Source organism: Eptatretus burgeri, chromosome 10, assembly GCF_056783735.1.
Source record: "Eptatretus burgeri isolate ZD-2024b chromosome 10, Ebu_testis_v1, whole genome shotgun sequence".
Lineage (NCBI taxonomy): Eukaryota > Metazoa > Chordata > Myxini > Myxiniformes > Myxinidae > Eptatretus > Eptatretus burgeri.
Genome location: NC_140970.1, coordinates 92,144,334 through 92,165,566, shown reverse-complemented (window position 1 = coordinate 92,165,566; position 21,233 = coordinate 92,144,334). Strand labels below are relative to the sequence as shown.

General features: G+C 42.4%; 1 protein-coding gene across 3 annotated transcripts in view; it reads left to right on the top strand.

The window, feature by feature from the left end:
• The window catches only part of LOC147019123 (mucin-4-like), a 129,841-nt gene that overhangs the window by 90,323 nt on the left and 18,285 nt on the right, over positions 1 to 21,233 (top strand). For 2 of the 3 annotated variants that reach the window (XM_085899993.1, XM_085899992.1), the window contains 3 exons: positions 10,457 to 10,579; positions 10,953 to 11,066; positions 12,922 to 13,170. In XM_085899993.1, coding sequence (XP_085756119.1) covers positions 10,457 to 10,579; positions 10,953 to 11,066; positions 12,922 to 13,170 — 486 coding nt within the window. Of the gene's footprint in view, positions 1 to 997; positions 1,341 to 10,456; positions 10,580 to 10,952; positions 11,073 to 12,921; positions 13,171 to 21,233 lie in introns of those variants that run through there. The other variant, XR_015062766.1, reaches the window with a different exon arrangement.

The window sequence follows — 21,233 nt, the reverse complement described above, 5'->3', positions numbered from 1 at the left end:
AATGAAGTACGCTGTCATATTCCGTGGTACGTCTTGTATGTCGTGAAATTTCAAGCATGCTGAAAATTTTACGACGTACTCGACGTATGGCTCACAAATTCCACATACGCTGGCATAATTTCTCGGCACGCTCCGCGCTCGTTGACACATGTCGGACACACGCTACTTGTAAGTTACTCAGAAATCGAAACACGTCGAGGTAATGTTTAGCATATGCGAAACTTAATTTTTAACCTATGAGTAACGTGCTTTGAACCGATGAGAAGCGTGCTTTGAACCTATGTGTAACATATCTTAAACGCACATTGTCGTCTGTAGACGAATTTGATTGACGTCTTCCGGACGACCACAGAACTTACTGAATGTGTTTCTAACTTCCATCTACCGTATAGTGGCGATTTGGCAGCATTTAGGGGAATTGTTTTCAAATGAGCTTCACAAGAGGAACCCGTCAGTGTTCCAGACTCCATGTTGAGTCGATGTCAATGTCAGTAGTATCAGGTGAGCGAGTCAGTCGTAGTCGTAGTAGTAGTAGTTGGTCAATGTCAGTAGTTGTCGGTGAGGGTGTGGGTGATGATGGATCCTCGTTGCGTCCACGAATAGGAGACTACTTTGCACCATTGTTCGATGTTATTTTCGGCTAATTTTTTTTTCTCATTCCCACGATGAACTATTTTTTTGTTTTAGTTTTTAAAGTATTCAAAACGACTTGGACAAATGCATAATGTACTAGTAATGAACACAGAACGCTTCGATAACTTATAGATAAGTTATACCAATGATTGATTCGCGTGTTTTGGGGGTCCACAACCTATGCCCAACGATAGTCGAACGTATGCATAGCGTGGCAGCGTATCATCGACGATTACGTGAGGTTTTCTATTCATAGGCTGCAACTTCACTTTTAATAAATGCTTGTCACTCGCCTATTGTTTTTGGATGCTGGTGCTCGGAAATTGAAATCGTTTTCATTGAACGAGTTAAATCACTTCCACAGCACTGCAGTCATGGCACCAACAGCAGCAGGCTCAGTGCCAGCCTCATGCCAGGCTCAAGCGGATCCCTGTAGAAGGTGTACTGCTTGGTTATCCTTGGACCCACTCTGGCTCGCAGCTCGTCGAACATCGCTGGGGGCATTCGCAGGAAGTTGATGAAGGAAGCATGGTCCTCGTTCCGGAGTACCACCATGAGCTGGTCATATATGCCGTAATGGCCTCGCCTCCCGATCCATGGTCTGACCCAGTTCCTTCTCCTCCGTTCGCGTCTTCTTCTCCCGGCTCTATTGGCATGCAACTGGTGCAGTGTCAACTCGATGAGGTCATGTTGATGTTCGAGGACAGGTAGGTATTGTCATCTCAGCCTTGCCGTATCCTCCATCTCTCAGAATGACATGGACATGTACTCACCATGAAGTCTAAAAAAAAAGACGGGTTCCTCCTGCGAAGCCCCTTTTTATATACGAATTCCCCAAATCGCTGCCAATATGCCATTATACGGTATCTGTAAGTTAGAAACGCGTTCAGTAAGTTCTGTGGTCGTCCTGAAGACGTCAGATACGTCTACATGCGTATTTGTGCGTAGGACATGCTTTGCAAATAATTCCCAAGCACGCTACTCAAAGGTTATAAATATGTCACGGGTACCCTAAACATTACTTTGACGTGTTTCAACGTATGAGGAACTTTCAAGTAACGTGTTGCGAAGTGTGAACAACAATCGTGTAGCGTGCTTACAAAACGTCACTCATAGGTCAGAAATAAGTTTCGGGTACGCCAAACATTACCTCGACGTGCTTCGACTTATGAGTAACTTACAAGTTACGTGCGTCAACGTGTGTCAACGATCGCATAACGTGCCTCCAACTTATGGCCAGCGAAGCGGAACGTGTGAGTCATACGCCGGCATACGTCATAAAATTTCAAGCATGCAAAAATTTGAGGACAACCCCAAAGTACAACATTTAAAGCCAATGTACTACGACATATGGCAGTGTTTTTCAGCGTGCTCTTAACATATACAAAACGTACCCATAACGTATTCGACGTGTGCCAGCGTTTTAGACAAATTTTTCATAAATCGGCATACGCAGGCTAAATCGTCAAGGTGTCACAGTGGCTTTAAGAAGGAATTGGTGCAAGCCAACTCTTCTGTTTTTTAAGGTTTTTTTTTTTTTGTTCCAATACAGCAACCAGACTCATGACCAATGATGTCACTTTTATCAAACCATATTTCCCATGGATAGTTGATGAATAAGTTGAAGTTTTGCATTGATCGATTTAGCGGTTGAGGAGAAGATTTTCAAAGAATTTTGCTTCGATTCAATATGGCTGCCACGTTGTACTTGTCAAATTCTGACGTTCTAATGAAGGCACGGTGACATAATTAAAATATCTTATTCCCCATGGGGAAGTACATTCTCATGAGCCATGTTTCAATTTTTCCATGGAGTGGTTTTGGAGATAGAGGGGCAAAGTTTTTCGTTTTTTTACAAGATGGCACCTGTACCACGTGACAGATGACGTGGTATTTATCATTAAAAATTATACAGGAGGAGTGACTCATGACTCTCATGGTGAAAATTTTGTCCATTGGACCAACAATTGCAGAGAATTTTTTTTCATAATGACCAGATCAAGCATTGCATTTGTCAAATTCTGACATCATAATGAAGGCACCAATGACATCATCATAAACATATCTTTTTCACAATGGGGGTACTTGTTCATGAGCCATGTGTAATTTTTTTCCATGGAGTATTTTCAGAGATATAGAGGTGCAAATTTTTTTCAGTTTTTCCAAGATGACTCCTGAACCACTTGACGTATGATGTCATAATTATGAAAAAAATATCCTGCAGGAGGAGTCGCACCTTTGTGGACATTTCATGTCAATCGGACCAACAATTGCAGAGAATTTGTTTTTCATACTGACCAGATCAAGTGTTTCACTTGTCGAATTATGATGTCCTAATGAAGGCACAGATAACATCATCATGAAACTATCTTACACTACCCGTGGAAAGTTTTAGAACACCCCCATTTTTCCAGTTTTTATTGAAATTTAAGCAGTTTAATGTTTCATTGTACTCTGAAATTAAAGCAGAGAACAAACAAACAAGCAGTCATAGACTGGTACTTACGAAATCGTCAACTTGACCTCTGACCTTGTCTAATAAAAGTTGTCTCCAGAGAAGGTAGCGACGCAAACCAGAAGTTTCTACGATGATTTTGTACCAAATAATCAAAAATCGTAACGTCGACCGAAGCAAAAATCTCCATTTCTCCACACAATTATTTCATATTATTTTGTCAGTCACAAAACCGTAATATTCGGTCATCCACCAACAATCTTTACATAATCCGATGGCTAAGCGAGTCAGGCATGCGACGATAACATTTATTGGGATAAAAAATGACTTTTAAACACCATCTATCGAAAACACCGTCAGCGCGCACACGGAAAACCTTTACATGACTCAACGACGCCTCTGCTCGAGCGCGCTGCACCACGTGACGTGGCGAGTGAAATATTTTTTATACAATCTTAAAACGTCTCCACAACATCCGATTTTTACCAGAATTTCGACAACCCAGTGTTAAGCATCCGAGGCGATCGCAAAAACCGAAGACAAAATTAAAATCGAACTTAAAACGAACTCGTAACATCGACCGAAGCAAAAATACTCCATTTCTTCACATGAATTTACGGAATTATGTTTGACCTCACTGTGACCTTGACCTTTGACCGATTTTGACCAAAATCTAATCACCACCAGCCATCACACTCCTGAATCATGAGGTTGAATTTGACATTGGTAGGTTTTTCCGTTCTCGAGTTATCGTGCCTCCAAACAAACACACAAACACACACACGCCCAAACAAACAAACACACAAACAGAGGACGGAAGTCATCAATATACTTACGAAATCTTTAGGTTTCTTTAGATTTCGTAAGTAACAATTGCAGATAAAAAAGAAATCATGGAATCGTTTTGGTGAACAAAATTTAATCTAAATTTTTCACTCACCAAAGTAGCCACCTTTTGCAGATAGAACAGCCCAACATTCTCGTGGCATTCTTTCTGCAATGAAAATCAAATATTGTTCGGAAAGTTCTTCCCAACACCATTGCAGAAGTTCCCGCAAATGTGTTGCACTTGTAGCTTGCTTTGCTTTCACCTTTCTGTCCAGTTCATCCCAAACCAGCTCGATGGGGTTTAAGTCAGGAGACTGTGCTTCCATTCCATGATTTGAAGCCTACCGCCTTGTTCTTTTCTTCTCAGGTAATTCTGACATAACCTGGAGGTGTGTTTTGGGTAGTTATCTTGCTGTAGGATGAACCCCTGACCAACTTAGCGTAGACCAGAGGGGATTGCATGGCACTGCAAAATGCTGTGGTAGCCCTTTTGGTTCAGGGTGCCAGTCACTCTGTGCAAGTCGCCGACTCTGGATCCAGCAAAAGAGCCCCAGATCATCACGCTTCCTCCTCCATGTTTGACAGTTGGTGTCACACACTGAGGAACCATCCTTTTGCCAACTCGACGGCGTACAAAAACCCTGCGTGATGAACCGAAGACTTCAAATTTTGATTCTTCGTTCCATAAGACCTTCTTACAGTTTTCAGGAGTCCACTGGCGGTGCTTTATGGCCAAGGCAAGCCTTTTTTTCTTATTTTGCCATCTTAGCCATCTTTCAATCCTTGAATCTGACTCTACTGCTGGACCGGACTACATGAGGTCACGAGTTCTAAAAAACTGCTCTCCTGCTCTTGCACTTCCTCTCTCTCTGGCATTTTCACCCTGTCATTTGTGCGAGGTCATCTTCCATCTGCTTGGAAATCCACCAACACCACTGCATCAACTAAAAAAGGGTGAAAAAACAGATCCCCTCAACTACAGACCTATCGGCTTAATTCCAGTCATCAGCAAGGTGATGGTATCCATCATTGCAGTTGATATGGATTATTTTCTTTTCTCAAACAACGTAATCTCAGATCGCCAATTTCGCTTCAGATCAGTTCACTCCACCTTCGACAGACTGCTTCTTCTCACCCAACTCGGATGGAGGCCCTCAATGTCAGACGTGAAATGAGGGCCGTCTCTCTGGATATAGCTCATGCTTTTGATAGTCTGTTCACCTGCACTCGTTCGATCCTCATTTTTCCCACCTGTGGAATAAACTTCCACATCCTCTTCAATCTCATTCTTCCCTCCCGGTCACCAAGACAGCTGTTCACCACCATCGAGCTAGATCATCCCCAGTCCAAAACCATGATCATTTGTGCCTTCATTCACCCCAATTCCCACTCCAGCCCAGTCTCTCCCCCTTCCAAATTTCCAGTTTTCCATCCTGAGAGTTCCCTCCTGTATCCATATTGTTCACCCCATGCATCCTCTGCTGCCCTCCATTTCTCCCCACACCCATTGTTTGTCTGCCTCTCTCGATCTTGGCCTTTGTCTCTACTGTTAGTGTTTCCCTCCTTTCTCCCTGCTGTTCATTTGTCCTGTTGCGCCCGAGTTTGTTCCGTGCATTCGTACTAACTCTTCCACGAGCGTCGACTATGTACACCAAAAAGTAACCTTTGCTTGATTGCAAAAATAAATTGTTTTACTAAACTACACTGCAAAACCAAAATGTAGCAACAATGTGAATCATGGAGGATTTGACTCAATATCAATTGGGCTGTTGAACAATGCAGTATCGCACAGCTCTGATATTATCTCACCTTTTTATCTTGAAATTAAACGGGTGTGCAATTTATTGGATTTCCTCCACATGTCCATCAGTCAGTTACGTACATCCCTGATAAAACAATCATATTTTACAAATCACTTGTAATTGTTACCTTCGCATTCTGCGAAAGGTTATGTTTTGGTCGGCGTGTATTTATTTATTTATTTATTTATTTGTAATCTTGTGATTCGTATAACTCAAAAAGTATTAAACCGAATTGCATGAAATTTGGTGGGATGACTGGTTATTAGCCAGGAAGCATTCAATTAGATTTTGGGATCGTTCGTGTCAAAGGTCAAGGTCAAGGTCACGAAAAGGTCAAAATCGTCTTTTTACGATAACACGGTCAATTTTTATTCAATTTGCATGCAACTAACGCCAAAATGTTCAAAATTCAACGCCTCATCTTGTGCTATGCAATATGACACAATGACGCCCATACTCTTGTTACAGGTTAGGTGTCAAAGGTCAGGGGGTCACGACCTTGAAAAATATGCGGTTTTTGTCATAACGCGGTCAATTCTTGTCCGTTTTACATGAACCCAGCACAAAATGTTCAGAATTTAATGCCCAATCTTGTGACACAATGACGTCATAACACATGTCACCGGTTGGGGTAAAATGTCGGGGGGGGGGTCACGCCCTTGAAAAATATGCGGTTTTTGGCATAACTCAGTCAATTCTTATTCGATTTGCATGAAACCAGCATCAAACGAGATTAACTTCTCTTGTTGAAACGTTGTATTCACCGAGCTTGCGAGTGAAGACTCGCCAAAACGACGTGAGTTGATTGTTGTTTAGTCCGTAGCCCCCGAAAGTCGGGGGGGGGGATCATGACATTATAGATATGTGGTTTGTGTTATAAGACCATTCATCTGAAACCAGTTCCCCACACTCATACCAAGAACAAAAAAAGTAGTGGCGGCGAAGGTATGCGCTCTATGAGTGCCCGTTCTAGTTTTCTTTTGAAATTATGCCTCAATTCATTTCAAACATGCTGAATCACGAATTCAAAAACAATGTTGCTTCAACGAAAAGCCATTCCTATTAAATGTAACAAACAAGAGATGTTGTTGATACTTACCTCCAGCATATCAAGCTGTGACCATTGACCGTTTTGTTTCACGTGAGTTGAAAGGGTGCTCAAGCCCCAACTTCGGAATTGGACTTTGTTGAGTTAGTTGGGGCACGAATTGGTAATTTGACCAGTATGTCAGCATTATTCACCAACTCTTTGAAAAGACAATTCATCCATTGGGACCACACTCTGTGCAGAGCATTGGTGCTGCCTCAGCAGTCTCCTTGGCTCATGGGCACAATCCTGGATGAGTCGCCACTCCGCCAGTCTACCAGCAAGCAAGCACTCATTTTACCGACCTCAGAAGGATGACAGGCAGATTTAACCCTCCCTGGTATTGATTCAACAGCCAAGTGAGATTTGAACTCAGGATCCTAGGATCCCAAGCCCATGACCCAACCATTAAACCAACACCAGACATATTTGTAAAGACACCACGGGATATTTAACATCAACCAGAAGTCAATTCTGGAAGATGAGCCCATAACCCACAACTCATGGTCATTTGAGAGACCGAAAACATTTTGATGCAATATTCTTGCTTGCAAAGCACCAATCTGACAGATAAGAGTTGAGTCAAGAATTGAACTTAGAGTAGACAGGTAAAACATAAGTACACTACCTCTGTGCCATCCTCTTGGTTTACAAGCAAGAGGGAGCAGAAAACAATTAATCCCATATATGCCTGAAGTTGGCTTCTTGGTTTGGGTGGTGAGCTTGGGATCTGAGCATCCTGAGTTCAAATCCCACTCAGCTGTTGAATTAATACTAGGTGGGGTTGACTCTGCCTGTCATCCTGAGGTCGGCAAAATGAGTTTTAGCTTGATGGTATCCTGTGTTGGAGTGGCGACCCATCCAGCATTGTGCTCAATAGCCAAGGAGACTGCTTCGGCAGCACCTATACTCTGCAAAGAGTATGGTCCCAATGGAAGGGATTAAACCCATCTGAAAACAAATATATACTTTTGAAAGAAAGGAGAGTTTTACAAAAAAACAAATTCTCATGTTAGCATTTACCAAACTGAATTAATATAGCAGAGCAGAAGTTTAAAACACCTTCCCTTTATATTCATCGTTTTTACTCGTCATCATTATTATTTCGCTCCTCACCTCTTCCTCTTCGTATCTGTGTCACTCATCCCTCCATAACCTATCCTCACCCACTTTGAACTATTTCTATTGGGAAGGCAGATGCCAAATCAAAACAGGCAAGGGCACGGACCTCACTCCAAAACCAGTCCACAGACAAAATTAAACACGACTGCATAACCTCCTGCTTTGTGCACCATAACTGCCCGGCTGAGCATGGCAAGGTACAGCCAATGGCAAGTCCACCTTCCCTGCCCTCTACCTCTCCTATAAACACCCACTTCCATGGCATGCAGTTAAACAGTCAACAGTTCGGTGAGGTATGGGAGCATGTGCTGGAGCAACACTTCGCTGCGTCCACTTTCCGTCGGTACTCCAAGGGCCTCCATCTGGCTCTCCCCAAGGCATATGCTTGGCCCATCCCCAACTCCATGAAAGGCCAGTCAACCTGCTGAAACCTCGAGGCAAGCGGTCATCCCGTTGGCCTTCACCACTCACGAGGCTCCTTGCTGACAGAATCTGGTAAGCAGGATCAGTGTCAGGAAATCAAGTCGTATGTCCGTACACCCGCAGCTGATGCTCACGGTCTATGCAGGTTACAAATCTCATTAGAGTCTCTCTCAGATTTTCAAAAGAGACCAGGTACAAATGAGTTAAGTCTTCATCTCAGATCCATTGTCAGAGTCCAAGTGTCACATCCTGAGAACAACACTGGAAGCACCAACGACCTGTAGATTTGGACTTTTGTCCTCCTGCACAGGTATCGATAGCACCACACTCCATGATCCAGTGAATCCTTGACTCCCCAGACCTGACCCAGATATCTATTAACCTCTGGCTCACAACCTGCGGATCCAAGAATAACACTGCCAAAGTAAGTGAATCTCTCCGTGTCCTCAACATCCTCACGACAAACAGGTGCAGACAAGATGACAGCATCCAAGATGTCACTGAAGGCCTGGATCTTTGTTTTCACCCAGGAACCCCCATCGTCTTAAATTTGGAATTTATATTCCAGATAAGGTATTGTTATCTTCGTGTGCCGTCCATCCGTCCATCTCCTTTTTAGACTTCTCAGGCCAAACCGCTTGGCCTATCCGGCTGAAATTGTGCATCAACGTTCCTCTCCTGACCAGTTACAGGAATTGTAAAGCTCATTCCGTTCACATTACTTGAAGTATATCAAAATGGCCGATTTAGTAAATTTCTTCAAAACTCTTCTTCTCCAGACCCATCAGTCAGAATCTGACCAAATTTGCATCACAACATTAATACACGGTCCTAATGATAAATTGCGGAGGCCATGCTGATCACGTGACCGGAAGTGTGTCAAAATGGTGGTCACGCAAATTCCTTTCAAAACCTTCTCTCAACCCACCTTTCAGAATGTTAACAAATTTGATTTTCAACATTATGGGAGAATATGGATGTGACTTCTATTTTTGAAGTCACGTGGATCAATTTACTAGAAGTGTGTCAAAATGGCCGACTTAGTCAACTTTTGGGAAAATCACGTTAATTCCTTTCAAAATCTTGTTCTCCAGACCCACCAGTGAATGCTACAAGATTTGGGTGACAGCATTAGGTCAGGGCCCAGATAAGCTACAGGTCCAGTGGTCCGATTTTCCAAATACCTTCAAAGTTTTTGATCATCTTGCATTATTTTTCTTTGCTTCATATTCTTACCGTTTGAAGAGCACAATATTTTGCCACATTTGATACATGTATGGTGTTGTGTAAATAAATGTTACATCCTTTTTTGGAACTCCATCAATTTGGCTTCAACACGCCTTGCAAAACGAAGCATCACTTGCTCATTCCAGCATGTTCGGTCTGCTTTAAGTTTGCTCCATTTCCACTCAAGCTTCTTGCCTGGCCTGTGATCGCTGAAAAATCAAAAACGGGCGCAGCCTTTTTCAAGAACAATCAGACGGAACATTGAATCAATTACAGAGCCTCGCCGGGGAGTAGAGATTATTTGATAATTCAGGGTGAACGATCTATATGAAAGTAGATCTGCATGTGGACTCACACATTGACTGTCCTGAAGACCAATTTTAATACCCTCTCCTGTCCCTTTGCTAATGCGCGAGGCTAAATGAGCTCCTCAGATGCAAAATACACAAATTCAGAATTAATGATTCTCCGGCACAAGTTAATTTAGTGAATCAGGAGACATTACTTGTTTGTTTTGAATCAGTCAGTGAATCATGAGTCAAACTGATGTGCATCTGAAATCTTGTGATGGAGTAACATACTGACAATTGCCTGTAGAGTAATACTGTAAAACTGTGCAATTATACCGCCTTAATCGAAACCTATAACATTAAAATTAATCAATCAACATATTCGTTTAAAAACAAAGTGTAATCGTTGAATTCAGGGGAAAAAAGTGCACGTGAGATCCTCATCTGTATTTCCAGAATTACTGCCAACTAGTAACTACCCCTCAAATGTTTGTTCAACTTCTGTGGACAATAACATTTAATTCACTGCATGCTCTTCAAATCTGAAAATCCATGACAGCTTTATGAGCTTGTGTCCTGTTTCCAACAGATATCAATGAATGTGACAATTCAACTTTGTGCGTGAAAAATGCCGATTGCATCAACCTGAATGGAACCTACAATTGCACCTGCCGGGAAGGATTTGTTGGAAACGGTGATATTTCCTGTGAAGGTGTGTTGGCTTGATTCATGTGCTGAATTATTTTAACTCAATCAGGATCAGATTCATTTAACAGTTATCTGTCACTCAGAGTTGGAAGTTTTTGTGATACCTCTACTGTTTACCCCAAACAGCTTATCCCGTGGAAAGAAAGCCACACAGAGTGAATGAATTAATAATTTATTACACACGAGAGATTCAATAATTTCTCTCAATCATTTCACATTTCAACAGATTTTATAGGAAATTGTCTGAGATTCTCTTGTTTCATCATTTCATTCTGCCTGAGAATGTTTATTCATGTTTTGTTGTTGATGATTATTTAACTGAGAACAATATGATGATATGAGTTGAATATTTTTGTTCTGGATTTCTTCAACAACAGATATTGATGAATGTACAACACAAAATATATGTGGAAATCACTCGGTATGCTTGAACGTGATTGGTTCTTATAATTGCTCATGTGAGAAAGGCTACAACGGAGATCCCTGCATGGGTGAGTTTTTCTTTAATACCAATCCACATGGTCAGCTTGATGTAAAATATACAAAATTACTGGCATACATCAAATTACCCCGGCACATTTATTGATTGGCTTTTAAAATCATCTTGTATTGAGAAAGGAGGCCGGGGGATCCACAGCTCCATTGTGCTGAAAATAGGTTGGAACTTGTGCTGAGTGGCTTTGATTTACTCATATCAGGGATTTGTCGGTGGTAATCGAAGGCCGACCCATCGATGGCCCTTCTTGTTAGTGGCTCTTGTCGCCCTTCTGGTCTGAATAGTTAACACCATTGAGTCTGGGGTGGTGCTGAGGTGTCATCAACCAGACGGCTATCTCCTGGGTTAACCTGAGGTGGTCCGTTCAGGTGGGTGCCTGCAATGTCCTCCTCCTAAGAGAGGATGATCATCTGTCTCTGTTATCAACTGAGCTCATATGTTTGGACATCGGTATTGCAGCACTCTCTGAGGTTCGGAGAAAGGATTGCGGTGAGATCATGGCGGGTGGTTATAAATATTATTGGTCTGGTCACTCTGATGGTTACCATGCCCAAGGAGTTGTTGAAGCTGTGTCCAATAAGCTGACTCCAATAATTGAGGTTACACTGGTCAACGAGCGTATTATGAGATGAAGGATTCATCACTCCTTGGGTGTCATTTCCCTGGTCTCTGGATATGCTTCGACTGAGGCGAATGATCTCGCCGTGAAGGACGCATTCTATGCCGTGCTCGAGTCTGTTGTTGATCAGTGCCCCAGGGAAGATACTCTTCTTGTCTTGTGGGATTTCAATGCATCGACTGGCACTGACAGGGATGGCTATGAGACATCTGTATGTCCCCATGGGTCTGGAACTATGTACCAGAAGAGCACCAAAGTTCCTTGACTTTGCAAGAAGGCGTAGACTTAGGGTGGCTGGTTCATGGTTTCAGTGCCCATATCCTCATTGCTTCACTTGGCATTCCAACGCTGGTGGTATGGCAAAGTAAAATGACCATGTAATCGTTGATGGTTGTTGGAGGATGATCCAGAACTGCAGGGTCCACCGGAGTGCTCAGTTCCTCAATACCGACCACAGGCTTGTTGTTGCAACTCTGAAGTTGCAACTTAAATCCGGGAGAATGGTACCATCCCAGCCTCAGCTTGATGTTGGCAAGCTCAAGGATGAGAGGATAGCTGAGGAGTTTGTAAGCAGGCCAAGTGGGGATTTGGGGGGTCTGGGTGCTTTGCGAGATCCTGAAGAGTTGTGGAGTGCCTTCAAGACCACCGTCCTTGATGTTGCGGGTGGATGTCTTGGAACTCACTGTCGGGTGAAGGAGAATTCCATCTTTCTTCTTTGTTTGTTTGGTTGTTTGTTTGTGTGATTGTTTGTCTGTTTGTCTGCACAGAATGTACTGACAGAGGCCACAGTCACTACCTCGTGGTTGCCAGGATCAGGATTTGTTATCATTTTTCAACCGAGTTCCTCCATAAAGTGTGTATAATTAGAATGTGAGTACGTCTGCAAAGTCTGTATGGTACAATTGGAATGTGAGTATGTCCACAGAATAAGAATAACAAAACCACACTGAACAAGTCTGGATGAGGGTATGCAATCTTTGATTGCATGTTTTCGTTATTTCGTTATTCCATGTTATACTTACGACCCTCATTGCAGTTCAAGTTCCCTATTGTTTCTCAGCAAACTGTTTGTCCAGTCTCAAAATAATTTTTTTAACAAGCATTAAAAATACTACTTGTGGAATTTTACATATCACAAGGAAATGCTGTATCTTTCATGTTAAAATCACTAAATTCACTGAATTAAAATGTACTGCCATTATTTTGAAAAAATTCCTTTCATGTTATACAGATGTGGATGAATGCAAAGGGAACAATGATTGTCATTCCAATGCAACCTGTTCCAATATGGATGGTGGCCATAACTGCACCTGCAAGGGAGGATTTGCTGGCAATGGATTGGTTTGCACAGATGTTGATGAATGTGAAAGTAGCATCAACGATTGTGATCCGAACACCACGTTGTGTGTAAATGGAATTGGAAATTACCTGTGTGAATGTCGCACTGGATATGGAAACCTTTCTGCAGGAAAATGTGAAGGTATGGGTTTCGGGAAATATTTGGGGGGTGGGGGGAGGGGTGGGGGAAATGGAATATAATCAAACTCCCATTGTTTATCAAGTTTGCTGCAGCAAAGTTATTTAGAAGAGATGCTTTCTGTCTGCAATTATCGGTAACTAAAAGATCCCAAGGGAGCTCACAACACTGCTGCTCCAAATTCTTCATAATCATTCCCGTTATTTGGGTGCCATCTTGACTCTATTTGTTGTTATGCGACCAGTTGTCGGGACAGCCCACGGGGCATTGGGAGGGTTAAACTACGTCCTTTTGGATGATGCATGAAAATCGTGCTCATAACAGACGGCACACTCACGAATCACAATCACAGAGCCAAATGACATGAATAGTTAAACATATGTTGGTGAATTAACATGCTTAATTTTAGGACACATGGTCGAGCGGACACATGGGTGACAGGATCACACAACTTCTGGTTCAGGGATTTTTTTCACTTGTTGCTCAAATCTGCAGTTGGCATTTCCACCTCACCAAAGCTGAGTTTTCCAAACTGGATTAGTCGTGTCGCATCATTCGGCTCAGTGTTGTTGTTTGATCCCGTTCAATATTTATTGTTCATGCGATCATTGTTTTGGCCCTTTTGTTTCATATTGTCAAAGCCTGAATGTCCTTCCCTCAGATAGAAAGTGTATCTTGCTTTTATCCTGGGTATTTTCCCGGATGGCACGCTTCCATTTCCACAACACCACACCATTTCCTTTCCTCGTTTCTAAATATCAAAACTAACCAACAAACAACAAAAAATATACATATTCTTCACTCCATAACTGGATGGTTGTCATAGAATACTTACCCTGCACAGTCTTAAGAAGGAATTGGTGCAAGCCAACTCTTATGTTTTTTTAAGGTTTTTTTTTTCTTTGTTCCAATGCAGCTGCCAGACTCGTGACCAATGATGTCACTTTTATCAAACCATATTTCCCATGGATAGTTGATGTATTAGTTGAAGTTTTGCATTGCTCGATTTAGCGGTTTAATGGAAGATTTTCAAAGAATTTTGCTTCGATCCAATATGGCTGCAACGTTGCACTTGTCAAATTATGATGTCATAATGAAGGCACGGTGACATAATTACCATATCTTATTCCCCAGAGGGGAGTACATTCTCATGAGCCATGTTTCATATTTTTTCATGGACTGGTTTTGGTGATATCGAGCGGCAAAGTTTTTCGTTTTTTTTTTTCAAGATGTCACCTGTTCCACATGACATATGACGTCATGTTTATAATTAACAAGGACAAATGTGTCCAAGAGCCACATCAGAAAGGTTTTGTCTTCACCAGCAGAAGAAGAAGAAGAACAACAACAACAACACGAAGCTCTCTTAGAGCCAGCGTTCGCAACGCGTCATGGCTATTAAAAAAAATAGATAAATATATCAATAACAACAACAACTTCCGATATTTCGTCACGTGCCTTGATGGAGCCAATAGCGAGACCCGTCATGGAGGCTCCTCGTTCCTGACGAGAAAATAGTGTATTTACGAAATTACAACACATTAAATGGAATAATCTTTAAATAGTAACGTTAACTTGTCGAAACTTTAAAGCAAATGTCCGAATATATTTAAAAGTTCATGATAGATGCTCTCAAAAGGCACCGTCAATGTGAGGATGTGTACAGGTGTTGAGTATTGAAGGAGTTCCGGATCCTGTATATAAAAGAGCCGCGTCCTTAAGGTTTTCTCTTCACAAGAAGAACAACAAGAACAACAAGAACGCGGACCAACAATTGCAGAGAATTTTTTTTCAAAATGACCAGATCAAGCATTGCATTTGTCAAATTCTGACATCATGAAGGCACCAACGACATCATCATAAACATACCTTCTTCCCCATGTGGGTACTTGATAATGAGCCATGTGTGACTTTTTGCCATGGAGTGGTATCCGAGATAGAGAGGTGCAAAATTTTTCGGTTTTTTACAAGATGGCTCCTGACCACTTGACGTATGATGTCATAATTATGAAAAAAATATTCTGCAGGAGTCGTCGCACCTTCATGGAAATTTCATGTCAATCGGACCAACAATTGCAGAGAATTTTTTTTTCATACTGACCAGATCAAGCGTTGCACTTGTCGAATTATGATGTCCTAATGAAGGTACAGATAACATCATCATTACCCTATCTTACACTACCGGTCAAAAGTTTTAGAACACCCCCGTTTTTCCAGTTTTTATTGAAATTTAAGCAGTTTAATGTTTCAATGTACCCTGAAAGTAAAGCAGAGAACGAACAAACAATTGCAAATAAAAAATAAATCATGGAATCGTTTTGTTGAACAAAATTTAATCTAAATTTTTGACTCATCCAAGTAGCCACCTTTTGCAGATGTAACAGGCGAACATACTCGTGACATTCTTTCTCCAATCGAAATCGAATATTGTTCGGAAAGTTCTTCCCAACACTGTTGCAGAAGTTCCCACAAATGTGTTGCACTTGTCGGCTGCTTTGCTTTCACCCTTCTGTCCAGTTCATCCCAAACCAGCTCGATGGGGTTTAAGTCTGGAGACTGTGCTGGCCATTCCATTATTTGAAGCCTACCGTCAAGTTCTTTTCTTCTAAGGTAGTTCTGACATAGCGTGGGGGTATGTTTTGGGTCGTTATCTTGCTGTAGGATGAACCCTTGACCAACTAGGCATAGACCAGAGGGTATTGCATGGCGCTGCAAAATGCTGTGGTCGTCCTTTTAGTTCAGTATGCCAGTCGCCAACTGGATCCAGCAAAAGAGCCCCAGATCATCACGCTTCCTCTTCCATGTTTGACAGTTGGTGTCTCACACTGAGGAACCATCCTTTCGCCGACTCGACGGCAACATCACACAAAGCCTGCATGATGAACCGAAAACTTCAAATTTTGATTCATCGTTCCAGAAGACCTTCTTCCAGTTTTCACTAGTCCACTGGTGGTGCTTCATGGCCAAGGCAAGCCTCTTGTCCTTATTTTGTCATCTTGGCAATGGCTTTCTTTCTGCCACTCGTCCTGTCAAACCTGCAGCTCGAAGTCTTCTCTTCACAGTTGAAACTGTGACTTCCTCACTTCGACCAGTATTAAGCTGTGCTTGAAGCTGCTGTCCTGTGAGCCGCCTATCACACAAGCTGTTGAGTCTCCTCAGAAAATTGTCTTCTGATTGTGTTGTGGCTTTGGTTCTGCCAGACCTCTTCCTGTCAGAGTTTCCTCCAGTTTCCAAGTGCCTTTTGATGGTGTAGGAAACTGTACTCACTGACACCTTGGCTTCTTTGCAATTTCTCGAAAGGAAAGACCTACGCTTTTAAGGGTTATAATTGTCTGTCTGTCTTCCTTTGTTAATCGTCTTTTTCTCACCATTACGAGAGCAATATGCTACTTCCTGCAGTGCAATATTGTCCAAATAATGCTTCAGAGGGTGTAGCAACACAGTCTGTTCCAAAACTGCTTTTGTGCAGAGAGAGGGTTTGTAACTAATCAACAAAATTTGGGACGCCTGTAGGAATTGTTTGCATCAACTTTCAAGGCTTAATTTACTTCCATTGCTGCAGAACAGCTGCAGTTGCTAACCCATTACTTGTTCCCTGTCAAGGCCTTTTTTAACAACTCTGAAATTTGCATTATTTTTCAATTTCTGGTAATCCCAAAAAATTTTTTAACCTCTGGCAGTTTACCGCTTAGCTTTGCAACATTTCAGGTTATTCACTTGTCTTGAACTGCTTAAATTTCAGTAAAAACTGAAAAATGGGGGTGTTCTAAAACTTTTGACCGGAAGAGTATTCCCCAGAGGGAGTCCTTGACAATGAGGCATGCTTCAATTCATTCCATGGAGCAGTTTTGGAGATTATAGAGATGCAAATTTTTTCAGTTTTTCCAAGATGGCACCTGTGCCACGTGATCTCTGCTGTCATAATTATCATTATAAATTCCTTCAGGAGGATGCACACCTATGGTCAAAATTTTGTGTCAATTGGGCCAACTGTTGCAAAGAAAAAAAATATTCATTACTTCTCGAATCAAGCGTTGTACTTGTTGAATTATGACGTCATAATGAAGACAGCGATGATGTCATCGTTAACACATCTTATTCCGCATTGGGAGTACTTGACAATGAGCCATGTGTAATTATTTCTGTGGAGTGGTTTCGGAGCTTTCGAGGTTAAAAAAAAATTCGGTTTTTCCAAGATAGCGCCTGTACCATGTGAGTTATGATATCATAATCAAGAATAAAAATTCTCCAGGGGAACGTGCACCATTTTGGAAAATTTAGTGTCAATCAGACTAACGGTTGCTGAGAAAATGGATTTTTAAAATGCAGACACGTACATACACGTAAATACACGTATGTTCAAAAGCACTTCCAGCACACTTATCAATGGCACACGGATGTGACTGATCATTTTACCCCGCTTTTCACTTCACGAGCACAGGGTAACAATTCTCATTTCTATTGAATTCCCTTCTGCTTCTGGTTCCACATTTCCCTCCCCCCTCCTCTTTTATCCAAACGAAATCGACATTAAATGTAAACACTTCATGTTGAAAAAAAAAACAACATGTTGAGAATGCATATACAACCCTTGTTTCCAGTTCACAAATGCTACATGTGTTCTTCTCTACTCCGTCATATATCTCTTCTTAAAAACAATTTTCATTTCCGCCACCGAAAGTGAAGGAGGTTACGTTTTCCCCCTTTCTGTCTGTTTGTTTGTCTGTTTGTGTGCAGGATATCTCAAAAATTGTGAACGGATTCGGATGAAACTTGGTGGACAGGTTGGGTGTGAGTCAAAGAAGAAGCGATTCAATTTTGTTGAAGATCCGGATCTGATAATTTTTTGAGTGATTCTTCACCATTGGGAGATAGGGCAAAAATGATATGAAGCACGATATCTCAAGAAGTTGTGGACAGATTCGGATGAAACTTGGTGGACAGGTTGAGTGTGAGACGAGGAATAAATGATTCGATTTTGATGAAGATTGGAATCCGGATCTGGATACGAGAATCATAAAATTTTAATAGTGATTCTTCGCCATTGAGAGATACGGCCAAAAACGATTTAGTATTGTATAGCATGATATTTCAAAAATGTATTGGGCCTGATATGTTCTCCTGGATCAGGCATTACGTGGCAGAGGTATGCACTCCAGCGAGTGCCCTTATTGCTTTTACGAAGGTGTTTGTCTGCTCTGCGCCTCGTCCACCAAAACCCCACCCCCTCATCCCCGCTCATACACATCACAGTGTTTCTCCATACATTTCACAAGCGATCTAATCTCCAATCCCATGATCTTTATTACCCTCGCCGAAGGAGAGGTTATTGTGTTTGGGTCCGTTTGTTTGTTACTTGCAAAATTGTAGATTTTTAAAGTATATTGGTCAGCGAATTTTGTTATTGACACACAAAATTGACTCTCAATTGAGAGACAAAAGAAGAATTTTGTCTCTCAGGGGAGACCAGATACCATTGACCCGAGTTGCAGGGCCAACCTTAATGGCAGAGCTGAGCTGTTCAGGGAGTGGAGGCGTAAAACTGTACATGCACTGAGGTTGGAAAAGGAAGCTCATGCGAGACGAATCTGTGATGGGGTAGAACATCAACTGTGGTCAAGTGATTCTCGTCCCGCTTACAGGGGAATTTGCGTATTGCGTTCCTCCAAGCCCATCCCTCGGTGTACTGCAAATAGAGTGGAGGGTGGTGGGCATTTGACCGACGATTCCGATGGGAAGGCCCACTGGGCCGGTTTCTTTTAGAGGCTTCCCCAGGCTGATCCATCATCTGTTGAGTTGGATGTCAGGTGTATTACTATCCCTATTGCTGACCCTCCATTCAACTGTGATCCACCTTCATTTGTGGAAATACTTTCTGCTGTGAATCGGTTTAAATGGGCTAAAGCTAGTGGTATCTGTGGCATCCATGCTGAACTTCTCAAGGCTGGTGGAAATGCTGTACTCATGTCATTGCATACAGACCTGTGCTCTGCCTGGAACACAGGCATCATCCCAACTGACTGGAAGAGGCCCTTGTCATCCCTCTCTGGAAAGGGAAGGAAGATCGCTAGGACTGCAACAACGAACGAGGAGTGACAATGCTGTCGGTTACCGAGTGGTGATGCTTCATCACCATTTGCTTGAGTACCAGCACCCAGAGCAGTCAGGCTTTACACCAAAGAGGTCAACAATACACCGCATCCTTGCCCTTCGGGTCCTCACCAAATGCAGATGAGAGTTTCGGCAGGGGCTGCATGCAGCCTATGTTGATCTCTGCAAAGCATTTGATTCAGTGAATTGGGTTGCCCTCTGGAGGATTTTTATAGTCGGGGGGGGGGGGGTGCCACCATATCTGATCAATCTGATCTCTGAACTTTACTCTGGTACTGAGAATGCTGTGAGTTCTGGTGATACCATCTCTGACTTATTTCCAGTTGTCAGGGGTATGTGCTGGTGCCCACACTTTTCAGCGCTTGTATGGACTGGATTTTAGGGAGGATGTCAGAGAGATCAAGCTGTGGTGCATCGTTTGGGAATGTCAAGATCTCTGACCTTGATTTCGCTGATGATGCAGTCATCTTTGCGGAGACTCTGGATAACCTTTTGTTGGCCCTCGAGATGCTGATTGAGGAGTCGGAGCCCCTGGAATTAAAGGTTTCCTGGGTGAAAAGTAAGATCCAGACTTTCAATTACACCTTAGATGCTGCTTTCTTGTCTGCACCTGTTTGAGGTGAGGTTGATGAGGTCACGGAGAGATTCACTCACCTTCGCAGTGATATTCACGTCTCTGCTGGCTGTGATTTAGAGGTCAATAGACTTCTTAGATGGGCCTGGGGATTCATGGATTCACTGGATCATGTGAGGTGGCACAGTCGGTACCTGTGCAGGAGGATGAAAGTCCGAGTCTTCAGGTCCTTCGTGCTTCCAGTCTTGCTCTTCGGATGTGAGAATTGGACTCTAACCAGGGATCTGAGATGGAGATTAATTCACTTGGTACCAGGTCTCTTCGGAGAATCCTTGGCTCTCACTGGTCAAACTTTGTGTCCAACGAGCGGTTGCTGAGAGAGACTCAAATGAGATTTGTCACCTTCGTAGCCCGTTAGTGTCAGCTGCGGGTATACGGAGAAGTGGCTCATTTTCCTGATGCTGATCCTGCTCACCAGATTCTCTCACCGAGGGAGCCTCATGTGTGGAGGAGGCCAACGGGCCGACCACGTGCCTCAGAGTTGCAGCATATTGATCAACATATCAAGGAGATAGGGCTGGGCCAGGCATCTGCCTGGAGGAGGGCCAGATGGAGGCCCCTGGAGTACCAGCGGAAAGTGGACCTGACCTGATTTTATTATTCTCTCTGTTTGTCTGTCTGTCAATCGCCACAGGTGACAATATTAAACCGATCTTCAGGAAACTTCACCACATGAAGAGTTTGTCAGAAGGAAGAAGCTTATTGTTTTTGAGGTCAAAAGGTCAACATAGCCGAAAGGTCCACAACAGGTGAGATTTCCAAAATCCTCAATTTTACATCCAATTAATTTGAAATTTGAAGAGGATTTTTACATCATTTCATTGAATTCAGCAAGCAAGTATTTTATTTAGGTCAAAATCGGCCAAAAGGTGAACACAGGCCAAAACGTCGACATTAGCCAGATTTCTAAAATTGTCATTTTTCATCCGATTGACTTGAATTTTGAAGAGGAGTTGCATATATGGTCATTGAATTCAACCACCAATTATTTTGAGGTCCAATTTGTCTCATGGATTTTGCAAGTACATGCTCTGCATGATGTCTTCTTTTTGTTTGTTTGTTTGTCTGCAAATAATTTTGTGTTTTACTCCGCATCCATCATCAATGCCTTCGTTATGACCTCATAGTTGCATATGTTGAACGCTCCGTCCGATCAATATGGTAATTTTTGAGGATCATTGAGGGATAAAATGGTCCACAATTTTTTTTAATGATGTCATCGGTCACGTGATTCGGCAGCCATGTTGTTGTTTTTAAAAAAATCTTCAAAAATCTCTTCTGAAATGGCTGAACAGATTGAGGCAAAACTTTACACATATGA